Source organism: Symphodus melops, assembly GCF_947650265.1.
Source record: "Symphodus melops genome assembly, chromosome: 11".
Lineage (NCBI taxonomy): Eukaryota > Metazoa > Chordata > Actinopteri > Labriformes > Labridae > Symphodus > Symphodus melops.
The window spans coordinates 22,812,438-22,829,920 of NC_136701.1; the positions used below are offsets into that span (position 1 = coordinate 22,812,438).

The 17,483-nt window shown below is 43.2% G+C and overlaps 3 protein-coding genes across 3 annotated transcripts; 1 reads left to right on the forward strand and 2 right to left on the reverse strand.

The window, feature by feature from the left end:
• Positions 1–9: 9 nt before the first annotated feature.
• On the reverse strand, positions 10–2,470 carry LOC306832223 (serine/threonine-protein kinase pim-1-like). The gene is made up of 6 exons (XM_079356728.1): positions 2,014–2,470; positions 1,655–1,881; positions 1,289–1,555; positions 944–1,124; positions 670–843; positions 10–546 (listed from the first exon to the last, which is right to left on the reverse strand). The coding sequence occupies exons 1-6, from the start codon at positions 2,333–2,335 to the stop codon at positions 455–457; spliced, it is 1,263 nt and encodes a 420-aa protein (XP_079212854.1). The 5' UTR covers positions 2,336–2,470; the 3' UTR covers positions 10–454.
• Positions 2,471–3,683: 1,213 nt separating this feature from the next.
• Positions 3,684–10,461, reverse strand: LOC306831961 (leucine-rich repeat and WD repeat-containing protein 1-like). Its single transcript, XM_079356270.1, has 15 exons — positions 10,379–10,461; positions 9,799–10,033; positions 8,879–8,998; positions 8,642–8,788; positions 8,464–8,556; positions 7,950–8,249; positions 7,723–7,837; positions 7,506–7,609; positions 7,167–7,377; positions 6,964–7,036; positions 6,621–6,764; positions 5,895–6,001; positions 5,148–5,309; positions 4,881–4,990; positions 3,684–4,606 (listed from the first exon to the last, which is right to left on the reverse strand). The coding sequence occupies exons 1-15, from the start codon at positions 10,456–10,458 to the stop codon at positions 4,454–4,456; spliced, it is 2,154 nt and encodes a 717-aa protein (XP_079212396.1). The 5' UTR covers positions 10,459–10,461; the 3' UTR covers positions 3,684–4,453.
• A 4,475-nt stretch (positions 10,462–14,936) lies between these two features.
• Positions 14,937–15,636, forward strand: LOC306831170 (nanos homolog 3-like; the record flags this gene model as incomplete). The annotated part of the gene is made up of 1 exon (XM_079355116.1): positions 14,937–15,636. The coding sequence occupies one exon, from the start codon at positions 14,937–14,939 to the stop codon at positions 15,615–15,617; it is 681 nt and encodes a 226-aa protein (XP_079211242.1). The 3' UTR covers positions 15,618–15,636.
• Positions 15,637–17,483: the final 1,847 nt, after the last annotated feature.

Below are 17,483 nucleotides of genomic sequence, written 5' to 3' on the forward strand. Positions count from 1 at the left end.
GGGATGCTGTTTTTTTTCTTTTTAGTTCCCCCTCATTTTAATTTGTATTTTTCTGTTCCACATCCCAACTAATTTACTTCTCAACTATTTTTTAAATAATTTGTAATTTCTTGGCCATCAATTTTTAATTGTCATTATTATTATGACTGAAGTTAATTAAATGTTCATTTTATTTTGAAAGCCTGCTAAACTGTACTGTTTTCTATTTTGTGACAGTGAAAACAGTTAAAGCTTCAGGATCTCAACACGTCTTTTGGGTCTCTTTCTTACTTTTAAATGATGCCAATTCAAATTATAGTTGAGAACTTTAGAAAATTTAAGCACTTCAGTTTCAAATTTACATCTATTTGGACGTTTTTAAATTTGCCAATTAAAAACCTATTGGAATTACAATAGGAAAATGAAGTCCAAATTATTGAGTCGAGTGTGTGGGTGTGCATTTGTGTGGGATGAATTATCTTAACCAAGGGTGAAGCTTCAGTTCCTCCAATGTCGAGCGTTCCTCTGGGGCCGTGGTCAAGCACCTCCGGAGGAAATCCTGGCCATCTGGAGAGAAGGACAGAAAATACAGATGAAGATGACGGCTTCACTGACAATCAAAATGAACTATCATGAGCAGATGAAGTGTTTAGTTCTTGTGACTTGACACACAAGTGGGCTTTAACCTACCTTTAGAAAGTCGCTTGTTGATCTTCAGCCTTTTTCCCAGGAACTTCTTGGTCTCGAACGATGACCTTTTGTGCAGACATTCGTACAGGACCACACCAAGCTGCCACACTGTAGTGGGGCCTGCCTTGTACGCGTGACGCTCGTACCACTCTGGAGGCATGTGATCAGCAGTTCCTACAACATAAAAACAGAAATGTTAAGTTGAGGAAGAGGAAATACTTTTGTTGAATATAAGAGTAACAATTACAGCATGAGTTGAAGCTCGATATCTTACCATAGAAAGAGCGAAATAAGGATCTTTGTTTGAAGAAGCAGCTCAGTCCAAAGTCGATGAGTCTAACACGTGGAACAGCAGATCCAGACTCAATGAGGATGTTTTCCACCTTGATGTCACGGTGAAAGATCATATTGTCCTTTAGTTCTTGTGCTGCATCCAGAAGCTGGGTCATTATGATCTATCAGAGAGAAAGACAAAGAAAGAGAGAGGGGGTTAGGCACATATACAAGATAGTTATAGTAAGATGTAATACTGCATTTGTTTTCAATGTTCGTTTCAGCTTTACTGCAGGTTAAGTTCCTGCAGTGAAGCAAAAACATTTACAAGTGTCCTCAAACCTACCTTTGCCTCCTCTTCCTGCAGGCCTCCTCCTTTGTCCCAGACGTAATTTAAGAGATCTTTAGAGGGGACTGGTCTCTCTAGCACCAGTACCAGCTCCTTCTCCAGATCGTACCAGTCCAGCAGTGACACGGATGCTGATGTCCCCACAGATCCAGGGTTTCCTGACGCAAGCCTTTCCATAACCGCCACTTCAATTGAAACCTGCCTCCCAGTCTCGTCCGTGTGTTTGCAGCAAACATTGTCCCTTGGGATGTGTTTGATTGCAACCTATAAGACAAGAAAAAGTCGTTAGCACTTCCTGATCATGTTTTATCTTGGTATGTATGTGTAAGTGTGATTAAGTGTACATTTGTGAGTAATACTTACAGGTAGATTGTCTGCTTTGCGATTGCCGGCAAACACAGATCCACAGCCTCCTTCGCCAAGCTCTTCTCCTTGCTCATATTTGGCCTGGAGTGAAGCTGACAAATCCTCTGTGTTGTCTCGTTTTGTCAAGGCCCTCTTCTTTCCGCTCGGCCCTTCTCCGTCAGCGTTGGACTTTCTTTTGTGGCCCCTCTTGCTCGCATCATCCAAAGCTGTGTTATTGCTGCTGTCTGTAAAATCAAATGCAAAACAGGAATGTTAGCTCGTTGACACTCATTTAACGTGACTAAATAATCTTCTAAACTAAATGACAGTGAAGTTTTTTTGGTTAAAACGATAATAAATATAAAACAGTAACATACCTTTGCCTGTGTCTGTGGATGCTGATTCCAGGTCTTCCTGGCTCGCTTCAACTCTCCTCTTTTTTGTTGCCTCCTCTGAGGGTCCCTCTCCATCTTCTAGGACTTTTCTCTTCACATCCCTGACCCTCAAATCCTCCTTCGTTGAGTTTTGGGACTCAGAATCACAGTTCTTTGTCCTTTGTGTGCAGGCCTTGGTGTCAGGACTGGCCTTCCTTTTAGTCGGCTTAAGTAAGTCATCCATAGCAGAAGCTGCAACCTGTTGCTCTCTGCTTTGGGCTGAAGGTCGGGGAGCCTTCATCATCTGAGCTGATTCCTTTTTCATGATGTTTTAATTAAAACAATTTCAAACGATACACTTCAGATCAGTGAGCGACTGACTATGAATCCAACACTTGTTAACTAATGGACTTCTCTATCTGCAGTGTGCTATACAAAGGTTAATGTTCTCAACGCGCCTTTGATCTTTTAATCTATGACGCCATAATGACGTCATACCTTGAATTGACCCCCGGGAGGGACAAATAAAGTTTTTTTGAATTAAAAAGTCCTTATGAAGTTGCCATGGTAACAAGACTAGATGTGCTGTGTTCCAGGTTGCAATTGAGCCTCTGATTGGTCTGCTGACCACCAATCATAGAGCTCCCTCTTATAGCGACTGTCACTACACTACATTTCAAAACTTTTCTCTAAAGTTACTAAACAGTAAAAAAAACAGTGTGTCTACAGGATCAGCAGTGATTTGTACATAGATACAGTATATATTTCATATATACTTTTATTTACATTATTGAAAAATCAACTACTTAAAGCTTCTTTTTACGTGATGTACAGAAAACTTTCCGGAAAAGGAAAAACATATTTTTCTCATCTCAGGGCAAAATGAGGGCTGAATTCACGACCATTCAACACTACTGCCATGTTTCTAATGATACACAGCTTCATGCAAGTGGGTGAAGAACCCCTTTAAGTTCTAACTTTGTTTTCTTGGATTTTCCATCATCTAAATATTATGTCTTAAACTGTATTATTTGCAATTAATACACAATAATGTCCACATCAGACAGGAGGCTGACATTTCGTGCATAAAGGCAAGATTAATATATTTAGAAAGTTTAATTCTTACCATTGCTCCTGTCTTGTAGAAGTGTGACAGACGGGAAACACAGTGTGCAGAGACATCTGATTGAGACATCTGAATTGAATTCTGATTTTGAATTCTGATTGAATTCTGATATCTGATTGAATTCACAGCAAATTGTGTGTAATTTTGGTTTCCTGTCTTCTGATGAAACAAGTCGAGTGGTGAAACAGGCAGCCATTATGTTCATCTTTGAAGCATATCTGCAGCTCTTTGAATTCAAAAATAAATGTGATGCTTTTCAATCCCAGTGTTTGAATAATGAAACAGACATTTTAAATGGTCTCCTTACTCAGAAAATCTCCAGCAGGGTGTCATCTTACCAACTAATGATATATGAGATCCAATAATTACACAGAAACACAGAGGAAGAAGTCATTAACTTCATTGTACAAAATATAATCACATAACTGAATGTAATTACAGGCCTCTCTATGCAGGTGACATGAGAGCAAATAGACTCAAACCTGTTTACTTCTCTTTTATGCAAATCCAGCTAATAACACTAAATAAAGACATCACAAATCTGATATGTGCTGAGAATTTTGTTTATTAAACCAGGTTTGTGCAACTTTACAAAACTCTTACAAAAGAGTTGTTAATACACAGCGCTAATAACACAGACGAGGTTTGACCGTTTTAACATTTATAAGTTCACAAAGGTCAACACAATGACCTTCAGAAAAGACGACGAGGTCTTTGCACATTCAGATATTCATAAGAAATATGTACAGTGACAATATGTACAAAGAAACAGAAAACATATCACAGTGCACGAGAGACTCAATGAAATATTGAATTCTGTTCATGACTGTACCGGCACTGATTTTTTTTTTTGCTTCTCTTTTTGGGAAGCACAGTGAACTAGCAACACATTATTTTGGAGTTGTGTGTTTTCTGGACAAATACTCAAAAGCAGCATCTTCATTTCAAACAAGAAGAAGTCCATTTAAAATCGATCAAATCAAATAACAAAATCCAAAATTAAAAAAAGACCAGAGGTTCTATAGCTCTGGTTTCTGCCCATATTGCATGTCTGTTTTTATGTAGAAATAAAGTTTAGTTTTTTTAAATGTCAACACTTCTCTGCAGGAAATTGCATAAAATCCCCCCCAAAAAAAATTCTGCAAGAGTTCACACTGAAGTATTTTTCCTCCAACAGATTCAGATTTAAGTCAGGGTACTTTCACTCAGTCATCGACCTCTTCTGTCTGACTTTAAATACCAAGATTTGGTAAACTCGTCTGTTTAAAAACAAAAACAGAGGTGTAAATGAAACCAGCAGATCTTCATGGCTTCTGCTCACGATGACTCGTCTCTCTTCCACACGATCACCATGTTCTTGTCGCTAAGAGCCACCAGGAAGTTGAGCTCAGGGTCCATCGCGACGCTGTTGATGGAGGGGCCCTCCACCCGGCCGAGGCCTTTCTTCACCGGGGCCGGCCACTCCAACACCTGCCAGAACACACAAACACACCAGAGGCTCAGTGGTGACAAGAGGAGACGATAAATGTCTCCAATAATCCAGATATCACCATGGTGACGTGAATGGATTGATGAACACGCCTCGGCCTACTTTCTTAACTTCAACACATCCTGCAAACAATCCTTGGAGTGTCGTGTAAGCGTGACCAGAGGAGAATATGAAATTCAATTTGTTTCTGCAAACTATTAAGTGACAGCAGAGCGCTGAAGTAAAAAGGGGAAAAAGTGAAGATGAGATGAATACCTCAGTGGGCAGGATGGGTTTCCCAGCCTGGAAAGTGTTTTTCTGCAGGTCGCTGACGTGGTAGGTCCACAGCTTGCCCTCGTCATCGCCACACACGATGTAGGCCTGGCCTAAAAAGAGTCCAGGGAACATTTAAATGCTAAGATGATGCTAACACTCAAATGCTTTTTTTCTGAAACACAAAACTCAATGAACAGAGCACGCTGACATACTGGTTTATTAAAATAGGAGCATGTACACTCGACGCAGTGCACTAGTTTCACTTACCAGGACAAGTGTTCAGAGCCAGGTACGGGATGTCCGTGCTGGCCCACTGCAGCTCGGCCAACACCACGGCACACACCTCGCTGTTCTTCTTATCAGGACGCTGAGCCTTCGTCCTGCTCCAGCTCCACAAGTAGATGCAGCCATGCATGTAGTTCTTGGAGGCTAGAGGGAAAAAAAAAAATCCACCCATGAATGTAAAGAAGGAAGAACATGGGAGGACCTCTGAGAGCGTGAGGAGAAAAAAAGATGGTGTTTACATTGTTTTATAATTTAAAACCTGCAGGCTGCTCGAATTTCATCTAGCACAAATATTTACGAGATCATTATCTGTTTCTACTTTACTGATTCTGTAGAGCAGCAACAGATGTGCTCCATTAGGAGTCACAGCCTCACTACACAATAACAAACATTACATTAGATATTAGCGCCCCCAAGTGGCTGACTCAAGTACGACTCTCTGTAGCTTGTTCAGTTTTAGAAACATTTCTAAAAGGACGTCCTCCGCGCAGTACAGCTCAGGAAATACTCATGGATCAGAGGCGCTTTTACTGGACTATTGCTCACATGCTGTATCATCATAATGCAATGACATGTTTGAGGTTTACCCCTCCTGCTCCATGGAGGCCTGGAGGACATTTAATGACGATCTGTTCAGTAGTTCTTTTGACATTTAAAACAAAGAGAGGTCGCAGATGTCTGTTAAAGTTTTAAACGTGTGGTAAATTAAGCAGTGAGAGCTTTTCTCACCAACGATGTCGTCTGTGAGAAAACTGAGCCCATCGATGGTGTGGTAGTCGTTGTCCTTGTCCTCCTTCTTATATATCGGGAAAGTTATTTCCATTTCTTTTGACCTGCTGAGAAAGAAACGCACAAGATATGCTATTGTGTTGATTTTAAAGACACTGTTCTCCAATTAAATCTCCAGTCAACACATCTAATCTTTTAGTGCTTCAATATTACCAAACAAATGTGTATCAGAGGTCTTCAAGGATAATTTACAACTTTACAAAGATAAACACGGCAGAAATATAAACTGTAGGTGTCTTTCTGAGTCCTGACTGTCTCTACTGAGGGAGGAGAAGTGTGAGTCCCGCTGGCTGTGTTGTTGTCAGAGTTGTGTTTACGTCACGTTTGCACGGACAGGAGACTCCTCTTGTGTAAGAAAGCTGCTTTAGACGAGGACTGCGGGAAAGACGCAACATGAAGCTACAAGCTAACTAAAGTGTGCTAGCATTAGCTCGCTAACACAACAGTGCAGGCACGCAGGCACAGTTGGAGGTGTGTTGTGGAGCAGAGCAGTTTGTTCGGGTTTCATGTTGATGCTAAAGGGAGACAACGACTGCATCTAAAAGTTGCACATTCTTCCTTTAAGAAGACGATTACTGTGTGCCGACGTGAGCTGCTGCAACGTGCAGTCAAACATGGATGCTTGAAGAGGTGAGAGGAGTCACAGACACGGTGGAGGCGTTTTACCTCTTGGAGCTGTTGGTGGTGCCCAGCTGTGTGTTGTAGCAGTGCAGGCCGTCCTCACAGGCAGTCAGCAGGTGTGCGTTTGGGGATTTCGGGGGGAGGCAGATGTGCAGAGGAGTGGCACTGACCTCCAACATCAGGAGCTGACTGCAGGGAAGAACAGACCGCCTTAATGCAAGCGCAAACATACAGCGCTCTGAACGTATTTATTGACCCGTAAAAACACAGACAGGTGTGATCATCTCTACGAGACGTTTTTTAAATTGTATGTTGTTTAAAATGGAGAGTCCTTTGTTTTGACTTTAGGTTCAATAGGGACTGATTTGTTGACAGTTATAACACTCACTTTACTTTGAAGTTGTACTGGCTGTCCACTCCACCGATGTCCCACATCACTATCTTTTTATCGTATGATCCCGCTGCAAGACACAAAAAAACCCGCTGATAACATAGAGCTGAAGTGCAGCAACGCAGGAGAGCGTAAAAGGAAATTCATCCGGAGTTCCCGAACAAATGAGCAAAAGTAAAGATGAAGTTTTCATGACTCACTGAACAGGAAGTTTCCCTGCTGGTGGTTGAAACGAAGGATGGACAGAGACTTGCGGCTCGCCCTGAACTCCCCGTAGGCCACGTTGTTCCTGGGGTGGATCAGTTTGACCACGCCTCTCTTACCACCAGCCGCCAGAATGCTGCAGTGCTGAGCTGAGGCTCCGCCCCCTCTAGACATCAACACTGTCGACCAGGCCAGAGAGAAGAACTCCTGACATGGGAAACAACAAACATCTGATCATTTTGGACACAGAATAAAAAAAGCTTGTGTCTGAAGCTCTTTAAGGTTTTATAGAAATATTCAGGGTTGCATATGTGTAGAGGATGAATGGAGCGAACCTCTCCGGGGACTTTGTACTTCTTCATCACCATCCCCGACTCACAGTCGATCACACAAAGAGAGTCTCCACCACAAGTAGCAACCAGACGGGTTCCTCCAGCCCCTGTTCACGCAAGAGAAGCTTTACACACGTCCGCCTTGACACGATCACATGAAAGCTTTTAAGATGCACTCAGAAATCAAATGTCAAGCCTCATTGTGTTCAGAAGGCGGTACCTGTCGAATCAGGCAGCGGCTGGAAAGCACAGGCCCACAGCTGGGTGGAGAAATCCTCCGAGTTGTCCTGTTTACTGTGACACTGCAGGACGTGGAGAGGCTTCAGATGCACCGGCTGTCATGAATGAGGAAGACAGAGGAAGAGATGACGTCTTTGTTGTTGCGCTCCTACATTATCAAACCAGACATCGGGAACACTGAGTATCCTAAAGCTGTATTCACGTTACCTCTGTGTGCACCTCTTTGGCCTTAAACTCCTCCTCTTTAGCCTGTCCCACTCTGGAGCCTCTCCTGGGAGTCTCTGCTCTTCTCTGTCCTCGGGTGGGGGTCGAAGGAGTCTGAGACACCTTAAGAGGGCTCAACCTCACAGTCGGTGATAGCGACTGAAGGCGGCGGCTGGATATCTGAGGACTTTCTTGAGCCGGGGAGGCTGGGAGATCTGCGCGTGGTTTCTTACGAGGTGTCCGGTCTCTGACGGTCTCTGTCGCTGAATCTGTTGGTTTCCTCTTGGTAGGTGTTGAGACATGCTGAGAAAAGTGAACACATGGTATAAGCTTCATCCAAACTGCCTTGCTCATCATTCAGGATTGCTGCACACTTTTTAAAATCAAATGTGTCCTTCATATGATCCACAACACACACGCGTCTTAGTGGCTGTTTTAATGAACTGATGAGGAGAAATCAGGCCCTACAGGTGGTGTACTGACTAGTGTCTGAACCCAGCTGTTCTCGTGATCTTACACAGTTATCTTTAGTGTCATGAGACTCCTTGCTCTCAGCTTCATCTTCTGGTTCTGTCAGAGAGCGCAGATACTCCTTGGCCAAAATCTCCACCTGAAAACCAAAATCCGATTGTTCAAAATAGGACAGAAGGCAACAAAAACAACGAGCCTGCTTCTCTCCACCATCCTGAGCTCACCCTCCACTTGGTGAAGTCACTGACTGAATTGGGTCCAAATTTAACCTGCTGCCGAGCAGTGCTGACAAACTTGGCCTCCAAGGCGGACATGTTGTCCGCTGTGACGGGGTCGGGCAGGCTGAAGCTCTTCTCCCAAACGGCAACAATCTGAAACAAAGTCACACATCAGTCTGGGTGATGAACCCAACAGCCTAAAGATCATCACACGTGTCGGATCATCAGCAGCTGTGCTCGCACCCTGGTCCTCAGGTTCTCGCTGTAGACGAAGCGAACGTGGTTGGCCGTGGTCGTGACGTCTTTACCGTTGAAAATCTTCAAGTTGGGCAACAGCACCATCATCTTGTAGTTATCACTGACCTGCGCCAGAAAAGCAGCGTTAACAAACAAAGCACAAGCCGAGGCAGGTTCACATGTGGAGCATCAATCATACATAAAGCTGTTCATACATCAGCTCTATTGTTTAACACACAAGGACTTTAACCTCTCTGGTCAGATGTAAACAATAAATAACAACAATCAACAACTTAAGACTAATATGTATAATCAAAGAGCTCAACATGTTAGGAGAACTAATTAAAGCACTGATCTATGAATCCATCCTTCCCCAGGATGAAGGCTCACAGTTTGCTCTGTCTGTGTTACTTCTTTGCATGTTGTAAATCAACGTTTGACAAACAGCTTTTCAATTCAAAATCACAGAAAGCAGTGATGTGAACTTCTATCTGTGTATCCCTGATCTATCCCTGATCATCCCGCGCAGGATGTCCGTTGTTGATGCTTGTCCCAGTTCACACGTGGTCAAAGGAGGGGAACGACCCTTAACGACCAATCACAGAGCTAACACAAAGGAAGAGCGTTCAGACCCACAGACACCGTCTGCATGTCTTTGCAGTTTCTGCTCTGTGAAAGAGACACCCACAGACTGGGAGAATATGCAAACTCCACACGTGAGGTCGATCGGAGGAATTAAAACAAAAGAGTCGACGCTGTGAGGTCGAATAGCAAACAATCACTCTACTGTGTCCTCAAATTTAATTTGTGGTCCACTGATTGAAGATATAAAAGACAGAGCGAAACAAGTGTGAACAAGAACAAATATTAATCTTCTTCCTAATGTTCTCTGCTTCATTTAATCAACCAGAATATAATGTCCTTACCGTGATATAAAGGTTATCTTCCATCTTGAGCTCTTCAACACCACACACAGACTCCAGAGTTGTCACATCCTCCATCTGGTTGTCGCTCAGGTCCAGGTAGCGGAGCGCAGGCAGCTTCAGGTTCTTTGGTAACTCCTGCAGCCGGTTTGCAGACAGATCCAAACGCTCCAGGGACTGAAGACGGGAGAGCAGCTTGACGGGCAAATCCTGATGCTTCAGAGCCATCTTGGACAGGCTGAATAGTGGAGAGGTTAAAGTCAGTATTCACTCAGAGACGCCATAAACGTGTGCCATCACGCAGCACTTAAGAGCTATATTATCTAAACACTACATTCACAGCCCACGGCCCTTCGACTCATGTCACCCCCTCACCAACATGTCCTGTCTGTCTTCAGCAGTTCTACCTGATAATGGCCCAAAAATACAACTTAAAAAGTACAAACAGAAATGAACTCAGCTCCTCTTTGTTGCTGCTGGAGAGCCCCTCAATACACAAACACCACACAGAGCAACTTTAACAACGATATGTTGTTGTGAACTGCACTCAAGAAAATATAATTAAAATGTGAACCAGTCGTACTTCAGTGTCTTCATTTTCTCCAGCTTGTTGGTTGTCGGAGAGCATTTCTCCAGCAGAAGCTTCTCTGTGATTTTCTCCATTGTTCACCTGAAGAAAGAAACCAAAGTCAGAGATGAAAAGCAGCTGGACAACAGGGAAGGATGAGTGCAGACTTTGTTGATCTCCACGGCGTTCTGGATGATGCTCCGGAATGTGTCCTCCGTGGGTTTGTTGTGCAGGCGAAGTCGCAGTGCAGACCCTCGTCTCTGCTGATCAGCTCGTTGGAGAAGGTCAGACCGGGCATCAGGCCTCGCTTCTTCAGCCAGAAGATCGCCGCAAACGACCCCGAGAAGAAGATGCCCTCCACCGCCGCGAACGCCACCACTCGCTCTCCTACAGGAAGTACATCAGAGGTCACGTCAGAGCCGGCGAGGGCGGATAGCAGACGAGCATGAGCGCCGTCGTTTACACGTCATGACATCATGTGGTCAGTTTACCGTAGTTGGCGCTCTTGTTTCCGATCCAGTTGATCGCCCAGTCAGCCTTCTTCTTCACACACGGCAGAGTCTCGATGGCGTTGAACAGGTATTCTCTGTGGGTCAGTGAATGCAGTGTCGTCATGACAACAGAAGGTGAAACATTGATATGAGCTGGTCTGTAGTGGACTAAAATCACGAGTCCACTACAGACCAGGTGTGTGTGTGTGGTCCAGTACAGACCAGGTGTGTGTGTGTGTAGTCCACTACAGACCAGGTGTGTGTGTGTGTGTGTGTGGTCCACTACAGACCAGGTGTGTGTGTGTGGTCCAGTACAGACCAGGTGTGTGTGTGTGTGTAGTCCACTACAGACCAGGTGTGTGTGTGTGTGTGGTCCACTACAGACCAGGTGTGTGTGTGTGTGGTCCAGTACAGAGCAGGTGTGTGTGTGTGGTCCAGTACAGACCAGGGGGGACAGCGGGTGTGTTACTGGATGCCCTGAATTTCCCTCGGGATCAATAAAGTATCTATCTATCTATCTATCTATCTATCTATCTATCTATCTATCTATCTATCTATCTATCTATCTATCTATCTATCTATCTATCTATCTATCTATCTATCTATCTATCTATCTATCTATCTATCTATCTATCTATCTATCTATCTATCTATCTTTTCTCCTTGATGTCGTAGAAGTTGGGGCAGCAGACGACATGCTGGTGGTGGTAGAAGCTAGGGCAGCAGACGACATGCTGGTGGTGGCAGAAGCTGGGGCAGCAGACGACATGCTGGTGGTGGTAGAAGCTGGGGCAGCAGACGACATGCTGGTGGTGGTAGAAGCTGGGGCAGCAGACGACATGCTGGTGGTGGTGGTTGAAGGCTGTGGTCTAGACTGGCTGAGAGTGGTTTGCTCCAGCAAGATGAGTGTGGGGTCAAAGCCAGCATCTTCAAAACCCTCATCCTCTGGTTCCTCCTCAACAGCCACATCCTCCAGCATTTGCTCCGTCTCCTCCGTGTCAGGATCCACATCCTGCATTGCCCTTCCAGTCTGGCGGTACAGGTAATCAATACCGATCAGCTCTCCTGGGAAGGAAAAGAGAATACAGAAGTATATAATTAAACAGAGAAATCAAACAATTCTCAATTCATCATGATTTTTCTATTTTGATCTCATTGAGTACAAAAACATACTGTTCAAATTAAATTAAACAGAACCATAAATAGTCAAACACACTTTCATCATAGGACTACAAAGTCAGCACCCCAGCTCCCAAATACTGATCAGAGGGGACTTTAATCAATCATGTTTCTCTTTCTTCTTGTCTCCTATTCACACCTCTGCTGGAGACTCCTCCCTCCTTCCCTCGCTTCAAGGATCTCTTTACTGTCCCCTCTCTTAGATCCCCACCAGAAGCTTCAAAGAACAGCCCCCCCTCACAGCCCAGCTTCCTTCCTGACCTTCATGACACGGAATAGTTCCCCACACCTCTCCTCCGATCACTGCCCCACTACCAGCCAGGTACAAAGCGAACTCTCCAGACTCCGACCAGACCAGACATCATTAGCCCTATGATCATCACACATGTTAATTATGATGGGAAAGCTGCACACACCAGTATACGCTGCAGGGGGTTGGAAGGAGGGGCCAAGTTTCCTTCCAAGTATGCATGCATGTATCTTTGTTTGTATACATGTATGTGTGCATGTGTGTGTATGTAAGGAACATTAGTATAATTGATTGAATTATATATATTTTATATACATATCTTTTTTAACTTAATGTTAGTTGAGAAGACATAATGTTGGCTTAATGTCTCTAACTCACCACAGACTGATGTCCTTTTTCAGCCATGAGCTTTGAAGAAGGCAGTTTAAAACATGTTCCCTGGTTCATGTTTGTCGGTTAGTGTGTGTGTGTGTGTGTGTGTGTGTGTGTGTGTGTGTGTGTGTGTGTGTGTGTGTGTGTGTGTGTGTGTGTGTGTGTGTGTGCGTGCGTGCGTGCGTGCGTGCGTGCGCGGTGGGGGGAGGGAAAAAGTACGTATTGGAAAAAGAGTTAAAAATAGCCTTTCGGGACAATGATAATGTGCGCATTTAAATTTGATCTAAATTCAGTGATAACTGTCCCAGTCTTTATTGTGTAGGAGTGCATGAACCTATGGAGACATATGCAGAGACAATGCTAGTTTGCTGCTCACGCTCTAATTCAGAGAAGTAGTCTTATTGTGACTAAACAGGTAATTAAACGTTGTAGGCTACTATTTAAAAATGTTCAACTTGTACAAGCACTTGGTACCAAACAGTTGACTGACATCAGTACAGCAGGTCTTACCTTTGGAACAAGTCCTCAAAGTGTGGCAGCTGATGATGAACGTTGCTCCGTGAAGAGAACATGTGTGTCTGATTTTAGTCTATTGAGACTAAAATCAAAAACCTCTTCTTCATTAAAATTAATGAATTTTTTGCATTTGTTATGTTCCGATCCAAAAATAATTACATTTTACATAAATTTTCAAAGTTGTTTTTACACACACTCAATCGCTGTAAAATGTTACTAAGAATGTCTTGATATTTGTTTAATTTAACAAACTATTCGTCAAAACAGTCCATAGTTTTTTTTTATTATGTATATTTTACTTGAATTTATCTGGTAAATATTAATTAACCCCAAGGTCAGTTTTTACAGTGCAGCGTCTACGACATCAAGGAGAAAAGGGCAGAGAAGAGATAAACTCTGTCTCATTCAGAATTCATTCAATTTTTTACTTTTTCAATTTGTATATAAAACTTGTATATATTTCAATAAATGTGTGTTCACTTATTGCCTAATATATGACACAGTAATAGAATAATAATATTGCAATTCCTATAATATTTGAATTGTATACCACTTTACTTCTGACTTAAAAGAAAAACAAACACAATATCACTTTCTTACACATTATAAATGCTAAATAGAATGAAGTATTGATTGAATTCAAACTAGATAGGGATAAGTGCTGATAAAGGCATCTGTATTAAATGTAGTTTATTTCTAGCTCTGGAGGCGAGGGTGTCTGAGTTAGAGAGCAGGCTCCGCACCTTTGAGTCACAGTCATCTTACGCAGCAGTAGTTAGCCAGCCTTCTGGAGCCGGTGCGGGCCGACATAGTGTTAAATCTCCCCCGGTAGCTCCCGAGCAGCCGGGAGGCAGTGGCTCCGCTAAAGCTGGGGAACAATAGACTGAGGAAAGAAGGAGAAGAAGGGGGAAGCAGAAAGAAGAGGAAAAGGAAGAAAAAGAGGAAACATTTGAAATAAATTAGAACTCTACATTGTCCTTCTGTGAGTCAAAAAGTTACTCCAAGTCATTCTTTTTTATTAAGTTTCAGAAATTACCCAAAATTATTTGTTTTTCGTAAGGGGGAGAATAAGGAAGTTTGGATCTGAAGATCAGCGGTTCGAATCCTGCCTGGACCAAAACGATGCATGTTTTAAGTCAGTGGTGTCCAAACTTTTTTTCTTGCGGGCCAAAATTGTCGCGTTAGAATGGCTCACGGGGCCACAGGGTTTCTTTTTTTTTTTTTCTTTTTTTAAATATTGGAGGGAACTTTTTGTGTTTTGACCTCTTCAAAAAATAATGTAAATACACAATAACTAATTGCAGTGGGAAACTGTTGTGTTCTGATTTTTTGGAAAGAATAGTCAGGCTTTTATAGGTCTCCCTCGCTAACATGAAAAAGAAAAAAAGAACGAAATATGCCATCTGATGAGGCCTGGGGCCAAAATCTTCTGATTCTTCGATTTGAAGTCAAGGGCCACAAAAAATCCACTCAAGGGCCACAAATGGCCCCCGGGCCGCACTTTGGACACCCCTGTTTTAAGTTGTTCATATGATTAAGTAATTTAAAATTAAAGGGAGAGGCAGGGAGAGAAGCCATCGTATGAGAAGCTAACGTGCGGGGTGCATGCTGTGATGTGATTGGTCACTGGCACGCTGAGGCGGGTACCTCTGATCGTCACGGATTCTAGTGCTGTGATTTTGCTGTGTAGCTTTTAGTAGTTGCAGAAGTCTGGTTGACAAGACCAACATATTCATCTGAGAAGAAAAGCTGAGAAGAATCTACAATGAGTGGCACGGTTTGGGGACTTTTTCCTGACTCGCAGTGCTGTATGGAGTCGGACAGCAAAAGTTTCCAACCTTGGAGGGACTACTTCGGACTTTCGGACACAATGAAGGAGATCGCGGAACGCAACAGCGCCTCTGAGTCCCCGCGGCCAACCCTGAAGACTCCGCTGTCTGAAACGGATGGTCTGTGCGACGCGATCCTGTCTGTGCGCATAAACGCAGTTAGCCAAAGTGGGGACCTTTGCGCAAACCCTGCACCAGACCTCCACGCCAAACTTTCCCTAACAGGCTCCCCGGCTCACAAGCGTTCACCTGAGGAGTTTTGGTATCCCCCAGACTCCTTTCGAGCCAATGTACCAGATGCGTTGGCTTTGAAGCGTGTGCCAACAGAGACGGGTTCCTTTTGCCGTGGCCCTAAAGACCGCAAAACACCGGATCCATCGGCGCTACCACCCGCACCTGAACGCAGGATTTGCAGCTTCTGCAAACACAACGGGGAGTCTGAACTGGTGTACGGATCGCACTGGTTGAAAAACCCGTCTGGAGAAGTGTTGTGCCCTTACCTGAGACAGTATGTGTGTCCGCTGTGCGGAGCCACAGGAGCCAGAGCTCACACCAAGCGGTTCTGTCCGAAGGTGGATAGCGCGTACAGCTCTGTGTACGCCAAGTCCAGACGCTGAACAAACAAGTGACTGAAACAATCAGCATTTACCTTTTTAAATAATGAGAAATTGTTCTTGTTCTTACGTGTGAATACCTGTTCTTGAGTCATGTTATTTTATTTTGAATATTGTGCATTTAATGCTTATTAAACGAGTCTGACTTTGTGAAAAAAAAGAATGGTGTGAATATTCTTGCTTTCAAGCAGTGATTTAGGCAGAAATGGGAAAACAGGGGGTGCAAAAAAAAATACAGGGGGTGCACATTTTTTTCAGTGTCACTCACGGCGGAGCGGAGGTTATGTGCTCCCAAACACACTGGGTTTGAATAAGTCTCTAAATGGTGCATTCTGTTCAATAAGATGCATTGTTACACATTTTAGTTTTCCCAAGCTTCATAATGTTGATTTACTGAACAGCCCCTGCCCTGACACACCCCTTCATCATTTGACTGCAACTCACTTGGTTCATGTTGTCTAAGCCCTTTGTAGTTGGCCCACTGCTTCTATCTGCACTTTCTTTAAAAAACAAACAACAAACAAATAAACTTATAATATTACATGTGTCATCCAGTAATAATAGATCCCTAGACCTTGATAAGTCAATCATCTGTCAGCATATTCGAATATTTTTACAGTCTATGATTCGAATGTGGAGCCGAACCCGAAAAGGTGGAGCTAAACCCTGCAGTCCTCTGATTGGTTGAAAGAATCGTCACTTCCTGTGTGACGTCGGTAAACAGAACTCCGCCATGTTTAAAGCGTTGAGTGTAACACAGCTGATTGTTTCCGTGTGTATTTGTCCTCGCGGCACACAGCCTTCTCTGAAACAAAGCTGGATTGAGTTCTTTTAATAAAGAGTCACATGATGACAGTGACAGAGGAGATGAACTGCTGGATGTTTTCAGCGTTGGTTTTGTTTGTGTAGCGTTTTTCTCCTTTGTTGAATTTATTAGTTAGCTGTTAGCGGTTAGCAGTTAGCTGCTATCATATGACGCTATTTACATAGCGGCTATCGTCATCCGGGTTACACGCCGTCTACCAAATAAGAAACTAAATGTCCACAAAAACAACCATATCTATACTATTGTCATTATTTGACATCCTCTGACTTTATTAAAGCAGCCATGTTGAGCAGCTTAACCAATGGAGTTAACCTTAATGACATCTTGTTATTGTGGAATAACACTCGGATCACTGACTTAATAAATATCACCTGGCTTTATTTCAGAGGAACCACATCAACTTTATCTTTTTAAGAGAACATGCCAGCCGTCAGTGACAGAAGGAGTATGAACATACATATGAAATCAAATCTTCTTGCAATGGCACCAAAAATGTACCAACTCTTGCGTGGAGTTGAAGCACATCCTTCCCCCCCTCACACTGGCTTGAGGTGAATTCTTCCAATTATATCCTGCTGCGTTTTCATACCAGCCCACTCAGACTGTATGTTGTAAAACTTCAGGGAGCTTTAAGAAGAAACTCCAGAGGAAGGCCAAGTAAAAAAAATTTGGCTGTTTGTGTCCATATATGCAGCTCGTCAAGCAAATCTCAGCAACTCGCCGTGTGAAGTTCTCACTGTGCAGCAGTTTTCTAGCTTTTTGGTAAATAAAAACAAGAAACCATTCACCATTAGGATCCTAGGACATGGTATCAATAATGTTTGGTTACACTTGTAATGTCAAAAAAATCAAACCAACACTTAATGTAATGTTGACCTAAATGTAGCATGCTCTCTCAAACTCACTTCAAAGTGTAAAGAGGTACAGCTGAGTTTAAAGAGAATCACATTTATACCTTTCTTTTTATTTTGTAACATTTTACAGTCGATCGGGCCATAATTGCAGTTTTGCTCAGAATATATATCTTTGTTCAAACTGTGTAT